General features: G+C 42.1%; 1 protein-coding gene and 2 pseudogenes across 2 annotated transcripts in view; all 3 read right to left on the bottom strand.

Moving 5' to 3' along the window:
- LOC139411419 (neuroplastin-like) overlaps positions 1-3,919 on the bottom strand; it is a 48,051-nt gene extending 44,132 nt beyond the window's left edge. For both annotated transcript variants that reach the window (XM_071157754.1, XM_071157756.1), the window contains exon 1: positions 3,527-3,919. In XM_071157754.1, coding sequence (XP_071013855.1) covers positions 3,527-3,602 — 76 coding nt within the window. In that variant the 5' untranslated portion in view covers positions 3,603-3,919. The remainder of the gene's footprint in view (positions 1-3,526) is intronic.
- A 5,468-nt stretch (positions 3,920-9,387) lies between these two features.
- Positions 9,388-10,968, bottom strand: LOC139412172 (UDP-glucuronosyltransferase 2A3 pseudogene; annotated as a pseudogene).
- Positions 10,969-18,427: 7,459 nt separating this feature from the next.
- LOC139411416 (UDP-glucuronosyltransferase 2C1 pseudogene) lies at positions 18,428-22,502 on the bottom strand (annotated as a pseudogene).
- Positions 22,503-24,785: the final 2,283 nt, after the last annotated feature.

Below are 24,785 nucleotides of genomic sequence, written 5' to 3'. Positions count from 1 at the left end.
TGACAGACAACCCGGGCCCTCTGACACTGTGCAAAGCGAGTATGGTTAAGATACCATATGCCACAGGACTAGCTGACACTCATCCATGTCACCATAACAGTTTGTGACAACAACTATCAAATAAGGGGTTTTCTTTATTGGACACACTGTGACAACACATATTGTAACCACAAACAAATCTCGCAGAACGAATATTCTACACAACCACATAACAACATTGTCTCCATTTTGTTTAAAATTCCGTCTAGCGTCTTCCATTTGGGTATCATCATCAGTAGCTACAGTATGTCTGGTGTGTACTGTGTTGGAGGCTGAGGGGTGCATGATGCTGTCGGTGCAGTATGTATCATGTTTCACAGTGGGCTAGTGTGACTCAGTCGAAGAACTGGCTTACGTCCCACAGCACATTTTCTGGTCTCACAGATGTGTCCTTTGTTACTCAGAACATGGGCAGTGATACAGCATGGACTTACAGTTACCAAGCTACTCTGTAACTTACAGTTAGGTCAATTGAATCCCTTATTCATTGTAAACGAGATGCCATTTTAGGTATCCTTTTAAAATGTTGCCTGGCCCTGGTTCAGGGAATTTGATCATGAAATGTGTTTAGTGATACAAGCTGGGACTGTGTCGATAAACTGTCTGTGGCTTTGAGCCACACAAACCTACTAATACTGTACTACATGAATAAATAATGAGAGGTCGTCGCTTTCTGTCTTATAGTAAGATAACAGACACATTTAGAGCAGCATTGATTTGATGCTTGACTTGGTTCACGGTTCTATTGGTAACTCACATCAAAGGAATTCACATTGTGGTCTGTATTCTATTTCAACTCAAAAAGAGGATGTTCTACACACAAATGTCCTGAACAATTGAACAGCTGTTATGGCTGTTCAATTGTTCATAGGGGGAGATTATCCATGGTGCATTGCCATAAGCAGCATCTTAAGGTTAGAGACAGGAGAGAACCCCTCTTCATATTCCTCATGCATAAAAGAACGAGGCCCTTTAAGAGCTTAAATGTTTCACATGCATCTAGTGAGTCTTCAGAGAGCCAAACAGCTGTGCACAGGGATGCTGCTACCCATTAAGAGTTAATGGACTCACTTTCGCAAAAGGACGTTAAAGCCACAGTTCTCTGTGCTCAGGGTGCTGTGTCTCCGCTCTATAAATAGCGACTGGCAGCAGAATGGACCAATGCTATTTACAGTCCTCCAGATATCTGTTGCTGAATCTCAGCCATCTATGGTTGGTCAGGCTCCCCAAGCATATAGAGGTATAATGGCCTCAGCTCAGCTCCCTCCTCTGCTTCACACATACTGTACTGTGATTAAATCCCCTGCCCTTATAATTACACTTCTTTACACGCCATTGCCCCGAATCCGAAATATTGCTGAGGAAATCAAACGTGACATAGTGAAGCCTGCCACGTTACATCACTCACACTAAATCCAGACTGTGAAATATGAATTCATTTGTTTGGAGGATGTACCCATATTTGTGCGATCAAATAGCATCAGTATACCATTCATTAAAATGTAATTACCAACGTTTCGACAGCCAAGCTGTCATCAGGGTATAGGGTACCCTGATGACAGCGTGGCTGTCGAAACGTTGGTAATTACATTTTTGCATCTGAGCTCCTAGAGTGTGCGGCTCTCTTTTATTTTCAAGTTTCTACTCCGCTAGCCAGCACCTCGTCTTAATAGGTGTGCGTTTCTTTTTCTTCTAGTGAGAATAGTTTAGCCAATGATTGATTTCTCTATTCTGCTTTGAGTGACTATTGCTGTACAACTTCATATTACAATCTTTCGGTGTTCACAGTGCTAACAGTCCTTTAGCAAATGCTCTTATCCAGAGCGACTTAAAATAGTTAGGTGAAACAACAACATATCACAATCGTAGCAAGTAGATTTTCCCTCAACAAAGTAGTTATCAGCAAAGTCAGTTCTAGCAGTAATAGACTGGTGCATTTTTATTTGTTTTCTATAGGCCTATAACACAATCCAAAATTGCAACTTTCGTTATTTAAACAATTTTTGTCATAAAATGTACCAATAACTGGTAGTAGCTCAGCTCTGAGAACATGCATTAGCCTGTGTTTTGTGTAGAGGCTGCCTCTGATTGGTGTGTCCCATCTGGGTGACAGAAGTGATTCACTGGGATTGGCCATCCATCAGGGTCATGTCAGGGAAAGCAACCCTTAACACGCAATGATGAGGAGGCTCAGGCATCCTTCATGTCAAGCAAATTATGCTTCCCTCAATGCTGCCCCTTGTGACTGACTGTGTGTTCATCAAAGACTGAAAGAAATTAACTTGGATGGCCCATGGAGAGACAATTGAAATCAATCAAATGTTGAAAGTAATTGGTGATAATCATTTGAAAGGTTATTCATCATATTGTGGAATAAGATATTATAACCTTCAAACATGTAGGCTACAGACAGATCATCTAAATGTGTTTTGTTGGAAGTTGTGTATATGTGTTGAGGTTATCAACACTCTGCTTTGAGCCAACAGTGATTATGTAATAGAATCTCAACTCCACTAACACACACTAATGGGCCTAATATTTCCAGGAAACCAAAGATGCTGTTTACTATAATGCAGATTGTATTTGGGGGGCAGAAAACGTGTCATGTCCTTTCCAAATATCAACACTGTCACTAAGAATGATATCAATGACAATGTCTGCCTGTTAATTCACATGAGATGTAGAAATGACACACACACACACACACACACATTCATATAAAGTGTAACATTGACCTCTTTAATTATGAAAGCCTGATGATTTGTTTGTTGTGTTTTAGCCAGAGAGAGACTATGGGCTTAACAGTCCTGAGTCGTGCAGACTGTTTGGCAGGTTCTTCAACAGTCATCTATCTCCATTACGCTAGGAATGCATTACGCTGCTCTTCTTCACAACATAACAAACAATACGTACATCCCAAATACTAAATATGCTACAATCAAAGCATGTCAACAATCTGTGCATTCAGTAATCTATTTATCAATGAAGACAAATAATTCCTGGAGACTAAGAAATTCCAATGTATCCATCAAATAATAATAATATAATACTAACTCCAAACAGAACGAAATATCTAATAGAGCTTATATTAGAAAATTCCAAGCAAACACAGCTATGCCCTGGTTTGCTGTAAGATATTTATGCTCTGGTTTGCAATAGCATATTTATCTAGTTTCAATCCATTTCCATACACTATAAAATTGAGAATCGTGTGCGTAGGGAAATGGTAAAAAAATGTAGCACCCTAAATACTGTGAACAGAGTTATGTAAACGAGTTTGTTCCAAATAAACACTATATTGCGATGCGTAAATGCGCCCATGGCCCTCATATTTGACATTATGTCAAATGACAGACGCCCCCTTCATCAAATCTTAATCAAAAACATATTCGAGTCACAGTAGGCTCCTCATTGGAACAATTAGCAAGACACTGTGTCTGACTGCGATTGTGTACAATCCCGGGCATGGGCACATCTTCATTCTTACCGTTTTGAGCCGAGACGTAATGCAGCATCAAGTTTCCAAAAAGGACCACAGCCAACATTACTGCATTGGGCTGCATTCTTGGGGTTCGATGAGAGGACCAGGCAGGGACGAGATAAGGCGATTGTGGGAGATGAGATATTGATCGCGGGAATTAGAGATCTGGTCTAAAGGTGCATAGCAGAGTGGATGCGGAGTTCTTTAGAATGATCTACGAAGGCTATAAAGGTAAAGTCCTCCGGAAAATAACGAAATGAAGGCAGCAAGGAATGGTCCAAGACAGGCGGATAGCTCCGTCAGGGATGCTGATGTAGTAGGGCCATAAACGGAGCCTCCTTCATCGGATTGCGGAAGAGGTCTTTCGATGTCAGTGAAAGCGTCCACGGTTGTAGTTCTGAAGGATCAGAGATGCGCAGACCGATGCGCATTGACGCTCATAGAAACGAGGACCTTTAGTGCCCAAAATAAAGGTGTACATTTTTACAAACAATCATTCCGAATATGCATGAATTATTGCCTACATCAATTTGATTTCCATTGCACATGTATTAAGTCAATCGTCTTTATTGACAGACAGTCATATGGATTGTTAGCATCGAAACGTGGCGCAGGAAAGCTTGATCCAAGATGCACATCCACAAACGCTCGCGCGCAAACACACATGCACACAGAGAGAAAGAAAGTGGCCACTTCAGGTGGTTTATCTCAAAGTAGACCTCTTGACCAATGACAATTATAGAGACACTGATAATTGCTATAATCGCAAGGAATTCGGGTAAATCATCAATCCGCCACCTGCCTGAGGGTAAGTAATTATAGGCTGTGGTTTAATCTTCGCAAATGCCATGCCCCGTCATAATACTGTAAATGCATAGGAAACAGGTCACTAGGTGGTAACAACCCTGCCATGAACCACACATATCAGCTAATTTCACTGGAAGACATAACCCGGGATACAGTGACTCCGGGTACTGGACTGGACTGTGTATCAATCTGACTGACCCTAACTAACATGGCCTCCCATTAATCCCTGTATTCTAGATCTGTGCAGTGGTGTTACATGGGCGACATCTGGTGGTTCATTATAGTAGCCAGAATTCAACTGAATCATACTGGGTAAATTGTGTTGTGTGAACATTAGCCGTGGGGAAATCAATATACGTAATGGGTATATATTCATGTTTTTTGGAAACGAGTGGAAAACACACTATACTAAATGAAAGGCCAGACTATGGCAACCCATTCAGTCAGTGTGTATACAGTACACATGCAATATCCATTTGAGGGGCACTGTTTAAGTAGTACTGTCCATATACTGATTCTGTGGCTAAATGTATCTGAGAAATTGATTCCAAAGTTGCTACCAACTGCTGCCGCACTACAGTATCCACCGGCCATTGCACTGTGAGTATTTGTGTGCTAGAGGAAGTATTGTAAATGGCTGGTCTTCTCATCCAATAGCAGAACAAACTGGACTTCCCTCCACTTTACTCTCCTACCTCTAGTTTATCTGTGGAAGAGTACATTTAAAATCTAACCCCACCTGAAACGCCCCGCCAGCCAATCAGCTGGGGAAAGGTCAGTGACGATGACACACCCTCCTTTGTTCAAAACCAATGAGAGTAGAAGTGTGGCATTTTGTCAGAGGGAAAAACGTACCCCTAGAACTGTTAATCACGCATCACTTAACTGTTGCCAATGTGTTCACAACGGTACACCCTCTGTTGGGATTTTTACCTCTACTACTCTCATTTCTTGGTCTATTTAGTATGGAAAGTAGACAACAATGGCTTACCAGACTGAAAAATGAACTTAGCAACAGTCCTCTGGTCTCAAATGTGGCTTTTGGATTTATCCTCATGGGACTAGAGAAGCTGGTGGAGCTGGAGTTTGAGTGTCCTTGCAATCCTAAATGGAACGGAGTGTTTTCATCTGCCTTCTTCATCATTCCTGCTGTCATGGCCTTCACGTTGATGCTGATCATTCAAGGATGCAGGTGCGATACGTGGTGCCGGAAGACTGTGTCTTTTTCCAGTTTTGTTCCTGCAATCGTCTGGCTGATCTTGTTGTTCCTCGATGGTCAGTACTTTGCTTGTGCAATGACAGACTGGAAGGGCAGATTTGTCATAGTTGATAAAGCAGCACCGCAGAAATGGTGTGAGCCAACTAGTGAGGGAGATGTCACACCGCAAGAACTAATGCTCCGCTCGCAGCAGCTATTTGTTGTGTCTCAAGTGAGTTTCATTTCATGCATATCACTACATTGTTACATGCATATGTTTCATTATATGAGGTGGAATGAGGAGCTAGGGGCCATATGTATCAAGCGATTCAGTGAGGGAGTGCTGATCTAGAATCAGGTCCCCTCGTCCATGTAATCTTATTCATTAAGATCTAAAAGGCTAAACTGATCCTAAGTCAGCACTCCTACTCGGAAACACTTGATACATATGGCCCCTAGCTCTTCATGCTACTGCACAGCTCTTACCTGTTACAAAGTCCTCTACTTATGTGGGGTGATGGAGTTGTGTGTTATCAATAACATAGATGTCTAGTCTATGCATTGCAGTCACATTTAGGATGTTATTCACCTTATTCAATCTTTATTTCTGCCCCCTGATGTATCAGGTTCTAGGTATATTTCTTCTCATAATCATCTGTGTGGGACTCATAGTGTATGTGATCAGAGAGAGCTGCCAGCAGGAGTCTGAGATGCAGGATGCAGACGTAGCGGAGCTCACCGTGCTCCGGATGAGCTCTCTGAGAACCAGGACGACGTGAGAGGACAGCCCCCCCCCCCCGTTTGAAAGTACTCTTTCTATTTGTAAATAAGGATTTTGGGGGTGATTTCTTTTACCATTTTTTGGATTTACCTTTTGCATTTTCAATGGCACTATCATTCAGAGAGTGATTTCATTTCATGAAACTAATGAAAGAAAAGCCCATACATGGTTGCATGCTGCACCCATGGAATGTACATGAGAGCAATATACGTGCATACCATGAACATACGTCTTTACCATGTGCAGACTTTTCTTTCATTATCATCAACCGCATTTGGCCCAGCAACAGTGGGGAAATTTGGGACGTGCATACCACTTACACACTCTCATGACCTGCCTTCAATGAAATATATGTTTATACAGTCATGTAGACAATCTGATTCTAACTGGTTGAGACAGTTTTAATTTGTTGCTTCATGATGTCAGTACCTCATGTATTTTTCCTACATAAGACATATATTTTGACTCATTTCAGACACAGTTCTAGGTCATATAGTATGTATAGTACCAGTCAAAAGTTTGGACACACCTACTCATTCCAGGGTTTTTCTTAATTTTACTATTTTCTACATTGTAAAATAATAGTGAAGATATCAAAACTATGAAGTAACACATATGGAATCATGTCATTACCAGAAAGTGTTAAACATATTTTTATATATATATATATTTTAAATTTGAGATTCTTCAAAGTAGCGACCCTTTGCCTTGATGACAGCTTTGCACAATCTTGCATTCTCTCAACCAGCATCATGAGGTAGTCACCTGAAATAATTTTCAATGAACAGGTGTGCCTTGTTAAAAGTTCATTTGTGGAATTTCTTTCCTTAATGCGTTTGAGCCAATCAGTTGTGTTGTGACAAGGTAAGGGTGGTATACAGCAGACAGCCCTATTTGGTAAAAGACCAAGTCCATATTATGGCAAGAACAGCTCAAAAAGGCAAATAGAAAGGACAGTCCATCATTACTTTAAGACATGAAGGTCAGTCAATCACGAACATTTCAAGAGCTTTGAACGTTTCTTCAAGTGCAGTCGCAAAAATCATCAAGCGCTATGATAAAACTGGCTCTCATGAGGACCGCCACAGGAAAGGAAGACCCAGAGTTACCTCTGCTGCAGAGGATAAGTTCATTAGACTTACCAGCATCAGAAATTGCATCCCAAATAAATTCTTCACAGAGTTCAAGTAACAGACACATCTCAACATAAACTGTTCAGAGGAGACTGACTGGTGGAAATCTCTCCTTTGGTCTGATGAGTCCAAATTTTTGATTTTTGGTTCCAACCACCATGTCTTTGTGAGACGCAGAGTAGGTGAATGGATGATCTCCACATGTGTGGTTCACACCTCAAGTCATGGAGGAAGAGGTGTGATGGTGCTGGGGTGCTTTGCTGGTGACACTGTCTCCGATTTATTTAGAATTGAAGGCACACTTAACCAGCATGGCTATCACAGCATTCTGCAGCTATACGCCATCCCATCTTGTTTGCGCTTAGTGGGACTATCATTTGTTTTCAACAGGACAATGACCCAACACACCTCCAGGCTGTGTAAGGGCTATTTGACCAAGAAGAAGAGTGATGGAGTGCTGCATCAGATGACCTGGCCTCCACAATCACCCGACCTCAAACCATTTAAGATGGTTTATTCTATAATGTAGAAAATAGTAAAAAAAAAAAAAAAAACATTGAATGAGTAAGTGTGTCCAAACTTTTGACTGGCCCAGGCTGGGCTGGGCTGGGCTGGGCTGGGCTAGGCTGGGCTGGGCTGGGCTGGGCTGGGCTGGGCTGGGCTGGGCTGGGCTGGGCTGGGCTGGGCTGGGCTAGGCTGGGCTGGGCTGGGCTGGGCTGGGCTGGGCTGGGCTGGGCTGGGCTGGGCTGGGCTGGGCTGGGCTAGGCTGGGCTGGGCTGGGCTGGGCTGGGCTGGGCTGGGCTGGGCTGGGCTGGGCTAGGCTGGGCTGGGCTGGGCTGGGCTGGGCTGGGCTGGGCTGGGCTGGGCTAGGCTGGGCTGGGCTGGGCTGGGCTGGGCTGGGCTGGGCTGGGCTGGGCTGGGCTGGGCTGGGCTGGGCTGGGCTGGGCTGGGCTGGGCTGGGCTGGGCTAGGCTGGGCTGGGCTGGGCTGGGCTGGGCTGGGCTGGGCTGGGCTGGGCTGGGCTAGGCTGGGCTGGGCTGGGCTGGGCTGGGCTGGGCTGGGCTAGGCTGGGCTGGGCTGGGCTGGGCTGGGCTGGGCTGGGCTGGGCTGGGCTGGGCTGGGCTGGGCTGGGCTAGGCTGGGCTGGGCTGGGCTGGGCTGGGCTGGGCTGGGCTGGGCTGGGCTGGGCTGGGCTGGGCTGGGCTGGGCTAGGCTGGGCTGGGCTGCACTTCAATACCTATGGTGCCCATTGTGGCCATCTGCAGGTATGCAATAAAGGATTGGTCTTTACCCTGTCTGGGAGGAGTACCTCTCTTGACTGGCCTTCTCATTCTATTGTGAGGCCCATCCCATCACTCCCAGACCACTGACTCCCAGGCCCAATCCTAGGCCCAGCTAAACTACATACAGTAGTTGACATTATTCAGAGAAAAAATATATATCTCATACTAAGCAGAATATGCACATGTAGCACTGTCGAAAGGGAGTAATGTTATGTGTCGTCTCATGTGTAACACTGGATATTAGGTTTAACCAGGGACAAATTAAAATGTAACAACGGCTCATACTCACAGTCTCTCTGTACAATGCATTTTTTATTAAATAAATGATTTATTTAATGAAAAAAAAGCTCAGGCTTTTGTACAGTGATGTATCACGTACAGAATACAATATTATTGCTTTGCTTGACTATCAAAACAGAAGTTATGCCATCATTTACATGATGAAATATAATACATATTAAATGTTTTTGGCTGCAGATGTAATAAAACAATGCTAATATCCATCACTGTCAAGTAGGCAACTATCCATTATGCTAATAAGTGGTATCAATCTCTCTTGCCAGTAAATAATGTATTTACATTTTTGCTTTCTCAATGAAACATGTACTGTATTTGTCATTGGTGTTTTGCTATTCAAGCCAATACACACTGACCTTCTCAAATAATTTCATTCATGTTTCATTTTTAGTCTACTACACATCCTGAAGCATAAACACCTGATGATTGCAACAGTAGTCAGCATAATAAGTAGCACAACAGCCAGTAAAAACACCATTACATCTACAGAGTGGTAGGAGTACCAGGACATTCTGTAGGACTCTGTACGCAGGTGAGCAGCACCTTTGTGTCTCATGACAAACTCAATCCAGAAGAGGGCAGTGTCTAGGGGTTCCATTGGCACGTCCCGGTGTAGCCTGGAGAGTCTCTGCATGTTCATCCTGTAGGACGGCTCATTCAGAACTTCCTGTAAGGCCTGGAGGAAGATATCCCTGCTTATTGTAAAAATATCCAGGATCTTCGCTGCTCCTCTGGCTTTCATTTTGTGAAGATTGTCAGGTTGATCAAAAATCAGTGGTAAGCCTACTATTGGAACACCGTGGTAGATAGCCTCTTGAACCCCATTTGTTCCTCCGTGAGCTACAAACAGCCTTGTCTTAGGGTGTCCTAACAGATCATTCTGAGGCATCCAGTCAACTAGTAAGGTGTTGTTGCCCAGAGTAGTTGGCCTGTCTCCTTTGTGTCTCCAGATTACCTTCTGAGGCAGTTGGGAAAAAGCAGCAGCCAATTCATCAGTTAAATCACGAGGAAGCTGTGCAACTAAGGTTCCCAAAGACATGATAATGACTCCATGTTCCCCAGAACTATGAACAAACTCCTCCAGTTCTTGGGGAAGAGGTTTGGCAGGTTTACACTGGAACCCTCCCATATAGATAACATTAGGCATGGTGGGACGAGGGAACTCAAACACAAAGTCAACTCTCATGAGCCATAAATCAGCAGCTTGAAACAATGAGAAGTAGTCAACCTCAGGACCAAAGTACTGACTAACCAAGGCAGTGTATTGTGGACTAATAGCATGTGCAATCTGAGCAGCGCTCATTCCATAAATCAGTACATTTTTTACTTTCTCAAGAAAAGTCATTTTGTCCGTTAGCTCTGCCCCTACCATAGGAACATATGAAAGAGGAGAGGGAGCTATAGCAAAATGACCTTCACCGTGAATGGTCCATCTGACATTAAAAACAACGGGTAAACTAAGGTAGTGTGCCAGTATAACTCCCCCTGCCATAGCAGGATCAGTCAGAACCAAGTCGTACTTTGCATCCTTGAGAGATTTCATCAGCTCTTTATTCTCAAATATGTATGTAAGCATTTCACAAATCTTTTCATGCATCTCTCCAGCTTTTAACGTGAGCTCCATTTCCAGTTTAAAACGAGCCCATGCACCCTTTCCCTCTCTCTGGATCTCCAGAAGTCTACCCACAAACACTGTGGCAAAGTCCTCATCAAATCCACCTGGAATATCAATTGGGATTGAACTGTAGTGAGGGGAGGTTTCCTTGATGTACCAGCTGTCTGATGGCCGTACTACTGACACACTGTGACCTCTTGAATGCAGTGCTTCAATAATGACATTCATGTTGATCCAATGGCTGCCTTCCACTGGAAACACCAGGACCTTCCCACCATGAACAGTAGGTGGCCATAAGACCAGGAGTGTGATTAAGACTAATATAAACTGATGCATCTCGTATCCTTTCAGAAGACCTGGGAAAGATGTAATATATTTTTTAAATTAGAATGACAAGACGACATTGAATATTCCTGAGTGGCCTAGTTACAGTTTTGACTTAAATAGGCTTGAAAATCTATAGCAAGATTTGAAAATGACTGACTAGTAATGATCAACAATCAACTTGACAGAGTTTGAAGAATTAAACAGATACTAATGGTGACTTTCATACCTTCATACCTCTTGACTTATTCCACATTTTGTTGTGTTACAGCCTAAATTAAAAATTGATTAAATATATTTTCTCTCCCACACAATACCCCATAATGACAAAGTGAAGAAGACATGTTTTTAGAAATTAATTTAAAAAAAATCTATACAGAAAATGTAATTTACATGAGAACTCCGTTCGGTTTATTTTTTTTATCCTGAAAAACTCCCCAGTCCTTAACGATACCAACCACCACTACGCTTGAAAATAGAGAGAGTGGTACTCAATAATGTGTTTGTATGTTCACTCTGTCAATTAGGTTAGTATTGTGGAGTAACTACAATGTTGTTGATCTAGTCAGTTCTCTTATCACCGCCATCAAGCCCTGAGCGGTTTCCTTCCTCTCCGGCAACTGAGTAGGAAGGACGCCTGTATCTTTCTAGTGACTGGGCGTATTGATACACCATCCAAAGTGTAATTGATAACTTCACCATGCTCAAAGGGATATTCAATGTCAGCTTTTTTTATTTGTACCCATCAACCAATAGGTGTCTTTCTTTGCGAGGTATTGGAAAACCTCCCTGGTCTTTGTCGTTGAATCTGTGTTTGAAATTTACTGCTCGACTGAGGGACCTTACAGATAATTGTATGTGTGAGGTACAGAGATTAGTCATAAAAAAAAGTCCTGTTAAACACTATTATTGCACACAGAGTGAGTCCATGCAACTTATGTAACTTGTTAACCACATTTTCTGAACTTATTTAGGCTTGCCATAACAAAGGGGTTGAATATTTATTGACTCAAGGCATTTCAGGTTTTAATTTGTAATTAATTTGGAAAATGTTTAAAAACATAATTCCATTTTGACATTATGGGGTATTGTGTGTAGGCCAGTGACAAAAACAGTCTATTTAAATAATTCAGGCTGTAACACAACAAAATGTGGAAAAAGTGAAGGCACTATATGTAGGTACTGGTATGTACAGTAAGTTATACAGCAGAATGGAACTATTTCAAGGCAGTTTTAATAATTTGACCACAGTAGCATAAAAGGTGAATACATTTACCAAGGTAATGAGCTTGTTGTTGCTCTTTCTAGTTTATCAATACTGTAGATTTACCTTGATAATCAGTGTTTCAACTTCCTGGTCGCAAAGATGTATAAATCCACATCCAGAATAGTTATCGTCTCCACAAATGTCCACTCAGTAGGACAGTCAATGTCAACCGGCAAAAGAGAAACACAGAAGTCTGAATAAAGCCTTCCCCTTCCTACACCAAGGATGAAACCATATAACTTAGATTTATAGCCCACAGCCGGATTTATGAGTGTATATCATTTACTACACCACATGACACCTTCACTATACAATGTCACATCCTCATGAAGGGAAATCCAAGGTACAGATTTTGATCAATCAATCAATACACTAATAATAAGATATTTAGTTCATTCACAACCCTAAAGTGGTTTGGCATACATCCAAATGTAAAGGCTCAGATGGTTTATACAGTACATACAGTTGAAGTTGGAAGTTTACATACACTTAGGTTGGAGTCATTAAAACTCGAACCACTCCACAAATGTCTTGTTAACAAACTATAGTTTTGGCAAGTCGGTTAGGACATCTACTTTGTGCATGACACAATTAATTTTTCCAACAATTGTTTACAGACATATTATTTAACTTATTCACTGTATCACAATTCCAGTGGGTCAGAAGTTGGCATACACTAAGTTGACTGTGCCTGTAAACAGCTTGGAAAAAATCCAGAAAATGATGTCATGGCTTTAGAAGCTTCTGATAGGCCAATTGACATAATTTGAGTCAATTGGAGGAGTACATGTGGATGTATTTCAAGTCCTACCTTCAAACTCAGTGACTCTTTGCTTGACATCATGGGAAAATCAAAAGAAATCAGCCAAGACCTCCACAAGTCTGGTTCATCCTTGGGAGCAATTTCCAAACGCCTGAAGGTACCACGTTCATCTGTATAATCAATAGTACGCAAGTATAAACACCATGGGACCACGCGGCCGTCATACCGCTCAGGATGGAGACGCATTCTGTCTCCTAGAGATTAACTTACTTTGGTGCGAAAAGTGCAAATCAGTCCCAGAACAACAGCAAAGGACCTTGTGAAGATGCTGTAGGAAATGGGTACAAAAGTATCTATAGCCACAGTAAAAAGAGTCCTATATCGACATAACCCGAAAGGCCGCTCAGCAAGAAAGAAGCTACTGCTCCAAAACCGCCATAAAAAAGCCAGACTACAGTTTGCAACTACACATGGGGACAAAGATTGTACTTTTTGGAGAATTGTCCTCTGGTCTGATGAAACAAAAATAGAACTGTTTGGCCATAATGACCATTGTTATGTTTGGAGGAGAAAGGGGGAGGTTTCTAAGGTGAAGAACACCATCCTAACCGTGAAGCACGGGAGTGGCAGCATCATGTTGTGGGGGTGCTTTGCTGCAGGTGTAAAAGTATTGCTTCCGTTCCTCTCCTCGCCCCTACCTGGGCTCGAACCAGGGACCCTCTGTACACTGACAACAGCCACCCTCGAAGCATCGTAACCCATTGCTCAACAAAAGCCGTGGCCCTTGCAGAGCAAGGGGAACAACTACTTCAAGGTCTCAGAGCGAGTGACGTCATCGATTGAAACGCTATTAGTGCGCACCACCGCTAACTAGCTAGCCATTTCACATCGGTTACACAGGAGGGACTGGTGCACTTCACAAAATAGATGGCATCATGAGAAGCAAAAGTATGTGGATATACTGTTTACTCTGACAGGGAAAATGAGAGCATACTGTAGTCATTTTATGGCAGTCCATGTTTCTAACATATTCATGGGTTGGACTTTCACACTTGTACACACTAAAACCTAATTTCTTTATTGCATACTTCATCTTGTAAAGATAATGGAGTAGCACAAAAGCCATTAGAAAAATGTGCCTGGTCAAGTTACTTTGGCTGGGCAGTAAACTGCACACACCCGTGTATGACAAATACAAAAGAGGGTATCAGGCTGGGATATCAATTACATGGTAAACTTGAATGAAACTTAGTCAGCTAAGTTATGCTATGTCTGAGGGGGATTTTAATTATTTTAATTATGCATTACTCAGTGGCGAACAGTCATTCAGGGCAGGTGGGGCAGAGCCCCCACCTGTTCTGAGCCCCACCTGTTTAGCAAACAAAAAATAAATACAGCACCAGTCAAAAGTTTGGACACATCTACTCATTCCAGGGTTTTTATTTATTTATTATGTAGAATAACAGTGAAGACCTCAAAACTATGAAATAACACATTTGGAATCATGTAGTAACCAAATAAGGGTTAAACAAATCAAAATATATTTTATATTTGAGATTCTTCAATGTAGCCACCCTTTGCCTTGATGACAGCTTCACACAATCGTGGCATTCTCTCAACCAGCTTCATGAGGTAGTCACCTGGAATGCATTTAAATTAACAGGTGTGCCTTGTTAAAAGTTAATTTGTGGAATTTCTTTCCTTAATACATTTGAGCCAATCAGTTGTGTTGAGACAAGGTAGGGGGTACATAGAAGATAGCCCTATTTGGTAAAAGACCATGTCCATATTATGACAAGAACAGCTCCAATAAGCAAAGAGAAAGGACAGTCCATCATTACTTTAAGACATGAAGGTCAGTCAATCTGGAAAATGTCAAGAACTTTGAAGGTTTCTTCAAGTGCAGTTTCAAAAACCATCAAGAGCTATGATAAAACTGTCTCTCATGAGGACCGCCACAGGAAAGGAAGAACCAGAGTTACCTCTGCTGCAGAGGATAAGTTCATTAGAGTTACCAGCATCAGAAATTGCAGCCCAAATAAATACTTTACAGAGTTCAAGTAACAGACACATCTCAACATCAACTGTTCAGAGGAGACTGTGTGAATCAGGCCTTCATGGTCGAATTGCTGAAAAGAAATCACGACTAAAGGACACCAATAAGAAGAAGAGACTTGCTTGGGCCAAGAAACACAAGCAATGGACATTAAACCGGTGGAAATCTGTCCTTGGTCTGATGAGTCCAAATTTGAGATTATTGGGTCCAACCGCCGTGTCTTTGTGAGACGCAGAGTAGGAGCACGGATGATCTCCGCATGTGTGGTTCCCACCGTGAAGCATGGAGGAGGTGTTATGGTGTGGGGGTGCTTTGCTGGTGACACTATCTCTGATTTATTTATAATTCAAGGCACACTTGACCAGCATGGCTACCACAGCATTCTGTAGCGATACGCCATCCCATCTGGTTTGCGCTTAGTGGGACTATCATTTGTTTTTCGACAGGACAATGACCCAACACACCTCCAGGCTGTGTAAGGGCTATTTGTTGTTGTTGGCTGTTTTGGATGCTATTTTGCCATTAATACGTGTCAAATATCAGTTTGCAAACAATGTAAAAAAATAAACAATAATAATAGAGTTAATAAAGTCACATACAAACATGGTCTCTTTTTTGCTTTCTTGAGTAAGGCAGTTCCAAAATGCAAGCGTTTCAGCCTAGCTCAGTGCATTCTGTGGTAGTGGGGCAGCCAATGGAAAATACTGATCGAAGGGGTTGGTAATGTTCTCTAGTTGTGCCATGATTGGCTCAGTGTTCTGTCAAGCATGGGGACACTAAATCACTGCAAAATCTACTGGGGACAGATCGAAAATTCAAGCGCCTTAGGTGCTGCCATAGATTTACATTAGAAGTGCCCATCCAAGAAGGTTCAAGGTCATTGGCCACAGATAAAATTATATCAAATTACGTTATCTACCGTAGCTTTGATTGGACTCATCATGTCAACATCATACCTTCAAAATCTTAGCTAGCAAGCTAGACAAGCAGTCATCAATCTACTGGCAAATCCTTTTCAATCATTGTCATATGAAGAAAAATTATAGATGAAATGTATCTGTGCTCATCGGTCATTGGACATAAACTTTACACAACAAGTTGGACAACGCAAATTCAACAATGAGTGGTTTGGAAGGAATCCGTGGGTAACTGAAAGCATTGCAAAGCAATCATTAGCCTACTATTCAGTGGAGTGGGTGTGTGGTCCAAGTCTGAGTTTAAGAGTCTCTTTTCCAAGCTTTAAAAGAAAGCATTCACATGCCATGGGCCAGAAAAGGTTGAATACATTGGCCATACTGTCAATCCAGCATGATTTCTGCCACGTTCAAAACAACTGGAAACTCTGAACTGGTAAATCTCAGACTTTAGTGAGTTCAAGACAACTGGGAACTCTGGGGGGAAAAAAGAGCTCAGACTGGGAAAATTGGTTTTGAATGCTCATCCAACTCGGAATTCCAAGTCGGGAACTCTGGCCACTTTCTAGAGCTCCGACCTGAATATCACTGACATCATGATTCAACCTTCTTTTTTTCCCCAGAGTTCCCAGTTATATTGAAAGCACCATAAATCCAGAGAATGCGAGACTTTGATGACAAAGTTGGATGACAAAATTTGGCCAAAAGATGGACTGCCGCACCACCGTCCTGTTCAAGTGACCACAGAACAACAAGGTGATTCCAAAAATGTATTGTATGCTGTTGCATAAATTATGTAATATGCCAGCTAAGAAAGTAATACTAAGTGTATGTTGTCACGGATGAATAGGAGTGGAAGGTGCAGAGAGCAGAGGGTTCGAGAAAAATAGGCATTTTATTCTGGCACAAACGGTCATGCCCAAACACAGGGCGGAAAACACTGACCAACCCAAAACAGGGTAAAACGGTCAGGAGCACAAAACCACATCCAACACTAAACATGAACACAAAATTATCCCGCACAAACTAGAGCGGGCCTAACAAGCTTAAATAGGCTAGAAAATCCAGAAAACACAAATAGGGACAGGTGCAAATAATAAGACTAAACTAACAGAAAGGGAAGAAGGGATCGGTGGCGGCTAGTAGACTGGTGATGAACAGGCAGGGGAGCAAACTTTGGCGGGAGTCGTGACAGTTATGTAGTAAGCTGTTAGTAGCCCATGTGCCTCACCCTAATAATTTGGTCCCTTTCCCCCTCATAACTTAGCCTACTGTTCTGACTTGGTGGTGCACATGTAGCTTATAGCCTGTTTTAGAGAAAGGTAATCATTGAATATTGTAAGAGCTTTCATTGTCTGCTTATATGCCCCCTTTATTTATCCTACGGTTCTGATTTAGTGTACAGGGAGAATACTGTAAAAACGGCCCATGTTCTGAATTCTGTCTCTGTACATTTCAAAAGTGCTGAACAAATAGTTATATTGACTAATCGAAATTACAGAAGGCCTCTTATCCGCTCGTCGTTCCCTTATGCCATAGTTTGTACATCGCAATTGTCAGTAGAAATCACATTTGTTTAAACAAGTCAGCCATATCAGCTGTTTTTTTAGTAGGCAGTAAATGAGCCTGAATGGACTGTTTTGCTGCCAGACAAGGCTCCGCTGATAGCCAGGAGTAGCAGTGGTAAGGATTCACTCCATTGTGCTGAAAAGATAGCTCTTCTGTTGGGACAGCTTTATGTAGGGCCAAACAGCTTGTGGGCATCGTTTGTCACCGTTATATTGCAATTAATGTATTGTTTAGTGTTGTGTAGTGCCTTTGCTGGCATGCATCAACTAAAAAATAATCCTAAGGTCCTATAATACACTGAGTGCACAAAACATTATGAACATCTGTTACGATACAGGTATGGTAGTAGGTGCCAGGCACACCGGTCTGTGTCAAACTGCAACGCTTCTGGGTTTTTCACAATCAACAGTTTCCCATGTATCAAGAATGTCCACCACTCTAAGGACATCCAGCCAACTTGACACAACTGTGGGAAGCATTGGTGTCAACATGGGCCAGCATCCCTGTCAAATGCTTTCGACATTAGATTCCATGCCCGACGAATTGAGGATGTTCTGAGGGCAAAGGGGGGATATACTCTGTGTATTTCTAAGTGAAGCAAAAACTAAGTGAGGCTTCCAACCAGAGTCCTGTAGAGAAAAGTCAGACTTATTTCTGCTCTATGCAGACCGCCTTGGTTGGCTTTTGTATTGTAGTTCAATGCTGTAATTTTATAAGCATCAGTATGAAAAGCCCTTCACATTCCTCCTCAGATCTCACAGGATCATATTACCTCTGAAATATCAACGCTTCTTGAATGACTGAAGAATGATGTTGCCGTTAGTCTGGATAATGACAGACTGAAAGTTGTTTGTTCTTTTGAAATGACCTCCACAATAGAGAAACCAATGAGGGACAAAGTGTTTTTGCCAAACATCTAAGATGCATGATAACTTTATTAAAAGTTAGAGCTCCTTACCGGTCTTCTGGAGAATAAACATCTACATCAGTTTAACGATTACACACAAAGAAAGCAGCTACACACAACTATAACAGCATACATTTTAAAATGCTTATTTGGACTTTCCTTAAATGGGCTGAACAGTTAATGTGCAGTTGTTAATCTAGCAAAATCTTCAAAAAGCAAATAGATAAAACATCTGTCAACAATACCGTATATATACATAAATGCCACATATACAGTTGAAGTCGGAAGTTTACATACACTTAGGTTGGAGTCATTAAAAGTGTTTTTTCAACTACTCCACAAATGTCTTATCAAACTATAGTTTTGGCAAGTCTGTTAGGACATGTACTTTGTGCACGACACAAGTCATTTTTCCAACAATTGTTTACAAACAGATTATTTCACTTATAATTCACTGTATCACAATTCCAGTGGGTCAGACGTTTACATACACTAAGTTGACTGTGCGTTTAAACAGCTTGGAAAATTCCAGAAAATTATGTCATGGCTTTAGAAGCTTCTGATAGGCTAATTGACATCATTTGGAGGTGTACCTGTGGATGTTTTTCAAGGCCTACCTTCAAACTCCGTGCCTCAGCCAAGACCTCAGAATAAAAATGGTAGACCTCCACAAGACTGGTTCATCTTTGGAAGCAATTTCCAAACGCTCGAAGGTACCATGTTCATCTATACAAACAATAGTATGCAAGTATAAACACCATGGGACCACGCAGCAGTCATACCTCTCAGGAAGGAGACGCATTCTGTCTCCTAGAGATGAACATGCTTTGGTGCAAAAAGTGCAAATCAATCCAAGAACAACAGCAAAGGACCTTGTGAAGATGCTGGAGGAAACGGGTACAAAAGTACCTATATCCACAGTAAAGCGAGTCCTATATCGACATAACCGGAAAGGCTGCTCAGCAAGGAAGAAGACACTGCTCCAAAACTGCCATAAAAAAAGCCAGACTACGGTTTGCAACTGCACATGAGGACAAAGATCGTACAAAAATAGAACCGTTTGGCCATAATGACAATCGTTATGTTTGGAGGAAAAAGGGGGATGCTTGCAAGCCGAAGAAAACCATCCCAACTGACGGGGGTGGCAGCATCATGTTGTGGGTGTGCTTTGCTGCAGGAAGGACTGGTGCATTTCACAACATAGATGGCATCACGAGGAGGCAAAATTATGTGGATATATTGAAGCAACATCTCAAGACATCAGTCAGGAAGTTAAAGCTTGGTCGTAAATGGGTCTTCCGAATGGACAATGACCCAAAGCATACTTCCAAAGTTGTGGCAAAATGGATTAAGGACAACAAAGTCAAGGTATTGGAGTGGCCATCACAAAGCCCTGACCTCAATCCTATAGAAGATTTGTGGGCAGAACTCAAAAAGCATGTGCGAGCAAGGAGGCCTACAAACCTGACTCAGTTACACCAGCTCTGTCAGGAGGAATGGGCTTGTGGAAGGCTACCTGAAACGTTTGACCCAAGTTACACAATTTAAAGGCAATGCTACCAAATACATGTAAACTTCTGACCGACTGGGAATGTGATGAAAGAAGTAAAAGCCGAAATGAACAATTTTCTGTACTATTATTCTGTCATTTCAAATTCTTGAAATAAAGTAGTGATCCTAACTGACCTAAGACAGGGAATTTTTACGAGGATTAAATGTCAGGAATTGTGAAAAACTGAGTTTAAAATGTACTTGACTTAGGTGTGTGTAAACTTCCAATTTCAACTGTATTTGTCACGTGAACAAAAAGTAAAATTGGTGAGAAAACAAGTATGTACCACACTCTGTACAGATATTGTATGTACCACACTCTGTATGTACCACTCTCTGTACAGATGAAATCCATAATTATTCCTCTTTCATTTTTATTTTCAAACATGCCCTGCAACAGAAACATCTGATAATGCCAATGAAAACCAGCAGAGTAAATAACACAACAGTCAGTAAAAACACCATTACATCTACAGAGTGGTACGAGTACCAGGGCATTCTGTAGGACTCTGTACGCAGGTGAGCAGCACCTTTGTGTCTCATGACAAACTCAATCCAGAAGAGGGCAGTGTCCAGGGGTCCCATTGGCACGTCCCGGTGTAGCCTGGAGAGTCTCTGCATGTTCATCCTGTAGGACGGCTCATTCAGAACTTCCTGTAAGGCTCGGGTGAAAATGTTTCTATCTAGAGTTGCTAAATCCACAACCTTTGCTACACCCTTCACTTTCATTCGAGAAAGATTGTCAGGTTGGTCGAACACCAGAGGAAGGCCTACTATTGGAACACTGTGGTAGATAGCCTCGAAAATCCCATTTGTTCCTCCATGAGCTACAAACAGCCTTGTCTTAGGGTGTCCTAAAAGATCATTCTGAGGCATCCAGTCAACTAGTAAGGTGTTGTTGCCCAGAGTAGCTGGTCTGTCTCCTTTGTACCTCCAGATTACCTTCTGAGGCAGGTGGGCAAAAGCAGCAGCTATCTCATCAGCTATATCATGTGGAAGTTGTCCAACTAAAGTCCCCAAAGACATGATAATGACTCCATGTTCCCCAGAACTATGAACAAACTCCTCCAGTTCTTGGGGAAGAGGCTTGGCAGGTTTACACTGGAACCCTCCCATATAGATAACATTAGGCATGGTGGGACGAGGGAACTCAAACACAAAGTCAACTCTCATGAGCCATAAATCAGCAGCTTGAAACAATGAGAAGTAGTCGACCTCAGGACCAAAGTAACGACTAACCAAAGTGGAATAATGAGGCCCCACTGTCTGTTTGTACAGATGCTGCCTGATGACATAAACTAGGAAGTTACGGACCCTCTGAAAAAAACTCATATTGTCTGTTAACTCTGCAACAGGAAATGGAACATACGATAGCGGAGAGGGAGCAATAGCAAAATGAGCCTCACCATGTATAGTCCATCTAACATTGAAAACAAGGGGCACATTTAAATAGTGCGCCAGCACAACACCTCCCCCATTGGCTGGGTCTGTCAGAACCAAGTCATACTTGGTTTCTCTAATAGACTGCATCAACGGTTCATTCTCTAACATTTGGATTACCATCTCACACACTTTGCGGTGCATTTCAGAAAATCTGTCCTTCAACTCCATGTCCAAACTAAAACGAGTCCAAGCAGACTTTCCCTCTCTCTGTATCTGTATTTGTCTTGACACAAATGAGCTAAAGAATTGCTCATCAGCTCCACCTGGAATATCAATTGTGATTGAACTGTAGTGAGGGGAGGTTTCCTTGATGTACCAGCTGTCTGATGGCCGCACTACTGACACACTGTGACCTCTTGAATGCAGCGCTTCAATAATGACCTTCATGTTGATCCAGTGGCTGCCGTCTTGAGGAAACACCAGGACTTTCCCACCATGGACAGCAGGAATAGAGAGGGTCAACAGGGTAACAATGAAGATACCAGGGAGGCACATCTTCACTAGCTGCTTCACACATGCATTAATTTTACCTGAAATATAGAAAAATAAGGTAAAATAAATCAAATCATGTTTTGACATGAGAATAATGAAAACAGGCCTGATTGGCCTACTTTAAAGTTTAGACAAGTTATGCCAAAAGGTTGATTACGTAATACTGTATAATCTTTCATTCCTGAGATAAATCATTTTTTTATCCGATATAAATTTGTCTTAAACTATAGGAAATTGTCAAATTCTGTAGATTTGTCCGATGAGAAACCTATTTTACATCATGTTAGGGTACACGTTAACATTGTATTATATTTTACAGCAGCTCAGAAAGAAACGATGTCTTGACAGTGTAAACAACCAAAGTCACGACAGAATCCATACATTCGAAACGAATTTAACTGTAGGCTTACGTTCCGGTTTTCATCCAAATAGTTGTTAGTGAAGACTATTTCAAAGCCTATTATGGCTGTAAATAAGTTCGTCGATATTTGTAATAATCTCGGAAACCAGAGCGGAAAGGCGAAGTCAGTATAGTATAGTCTCTTGACATCCGTGTTGCCCCACCCGCAATTTCTCAAACGCTCCGGTTTTTCAAGACAGGTCACTTGTCATAATACAGAATGGACGCGTTCGAGCAGATCACTTTTGTCAAGTCGGTCACCGCCTAATTGCGTTACAGGGACAACACGTTTTGACTGCAAGTTTCTGCAGTTGCTCTTCACCAATCTCATCCTGCAGCCATCTCCTCCATTGTGTGAGGCTCTATTATCAGCCATCATTGGAGTGTTTTGTTTGAACGACTCAAACGTGACCAAAGACATGACTAAAACAGGCAACTTTGCGCGATTCATGTAAACAGTGGGTATATACAAAACAGGGACGTCGCTAGACCACTATAGACTTTGGTCATAATCAAGGCTTTGTTAACCAATACGTTTTTATGTGAGGCTGTCTGTAAATTACAGTGTAACAGACAGTAACGTTAACGGTGTCTTTTAAATTCGACATAAATTATGTGGTATCTAATATGATATCTAACTAACGTTGTATTTAATGTAGTTTTGTTATCTGTGCCATGCTATAAATGAGACAGATTACGTAACATCATGTACATATATTGTCATACTCAATACTCAATCATACTCAATTCAGTTGGTCATGTGTAGAAAATGTGACATTGTGTTGATCACAATGTCATTGTATTATCCTTAATTTCTAAACTATAGGCTAGCTAAGGACTAACGTTAGATGGATATACGGAAATTCTTCAAGAGAGGCAGGGCCAGCAGCTATGCCGAAGGCCAATTCAGGGAGAAATGAAGATTTTACCAGTTCAAACAAATGACAACTTCAACTGATTAATCACATATTGAGCCTGGAGTTATAGTAAATATGAGTTTAATAACAATGCATGTCAAAACACAGCAGACAAGAATGAGGAAAAGAGTAGATGTTTAAGCTTTCAGTTACATTTATACAGCATATGACAGCATTTGTCTTACTTTAGTTAGGCATAACTGAATGATGTTCATGATATTTTAAAGGGTCATGCAGAAAGAGAGGCTTCTATGCAAGGCAGGTATCAACATGTGAGCTGTATAAGTGAGAGAGAGCAAGCATGCCCAGAGAAAGAGGAACAAGAAACGGATCCAGACAGGCAGGGGCAACAAAGAGATTCAGAGAGAGAGAGGAACAAAAAACAGATCCAGAGAGGGAAGGACAACAAACAGATCCAGAGAGAGAGAGGGACAGCAAACAGATCCAGAGAGAGAGAGAGGGACAGCAAACAGATCCAGAGAGAGAGAGAGAGGGACAACAAACAGATCCAGAGAGAGAGAGAGAGGGACAACAAACAGATCCAGAGAGAGAGAGAGAGGGACAACAAACAGATCCAGAGAGAGAGAGAGACAACAAACAGATCCAGAGAGAGAGAGAGAGGGACAACAAACAGATCCAGAGAGAGAGAGAGAGGGACAACAAACAGATCCAGAGAGAGAGAGAGAGAGGGACAACAAACAGATCCAGAGAGAGAGAGAGAGGGACAACAAACAGATCCAGAGAGAGAGAGAGAGGGACAACAAACAGATCCAGAGAGAGAGAGAGAGGGACAACAAACAGATCCAGAGAGAGAGAGAGTGACAACAAACAGATCCAGAGAGAGAGAGAGATGGACAACAAACAGATCCAGAGAGAGAGAGAGAGAGAGATGGACAACAAACAGATCCAGAGAGAGAGAGAGAGAGAGGGACAACAAACAGATCCAGAGAGAGAGAGAGAGAGAGAGAGAGGAACAACAAACAGATCCAGAGAGAGAGAGGAACAACAAACAGATCCAGAGAGAGAGAGAGGAACAACAAACAGATCCAGAGAGAGAAAGAGGAACAACAAACAGATCCAGAGAGAGAGACAGGGACAACAAACAGATCCAGAGAGAGAGAGAGAGGGACAACAAACAGATCCAGAGAGAGAGACAGGGACAACAAACAGATCCAGAGAGAGAGAGAGAGGGACAACAAACAGATCCAGAGAGAGAGAGAGAGGGACAACAAACAGATCCAGAGAGAGAGAGAGGGACAACAAACAGATCCAGAGAGAGAGAGAGGGACAACAAACAGATCCAGACAGGGAGGGACAACAAACAGATCCAGAGAGAGAGACAGGGACAACAAACAGATCCAGAGAGAGAGAGGAACAACAAACAGATCCAGAGAGAGAGAGGGACAACAAACAGATCCAGAGAGAGAGAGAGAGGGACAACAAACAGATCCAGAGAGAGAGACAGGGACAACAAACAGATCCAGAGAGAGAGAGAGGGACAACAAACAGATCCAGAGAGAGAGAGAGGGACAACAAACAGATCCAGAGAG

Source organism: Oncorhynchus clarkii, chromosome 6 (assembly GCF_045791955.1).
Source record: "Oncorhynchus clarkii lewisi isolate Uvic-CL-2024 chromosome 6, UVic_Ocla_1.0, whole genome shotgun sequence".
NCBI lineage: Eukaryota > Metazoa > Chordata > Actinopteri > Salmoniformes > Salmonidae > Oncorhynchus > Oncorhynchus clarkii.
Note: the sequence above shows the minus strand (reverse complement) of the source record. Positions and strands in the feature narration are given on the sequence as shown.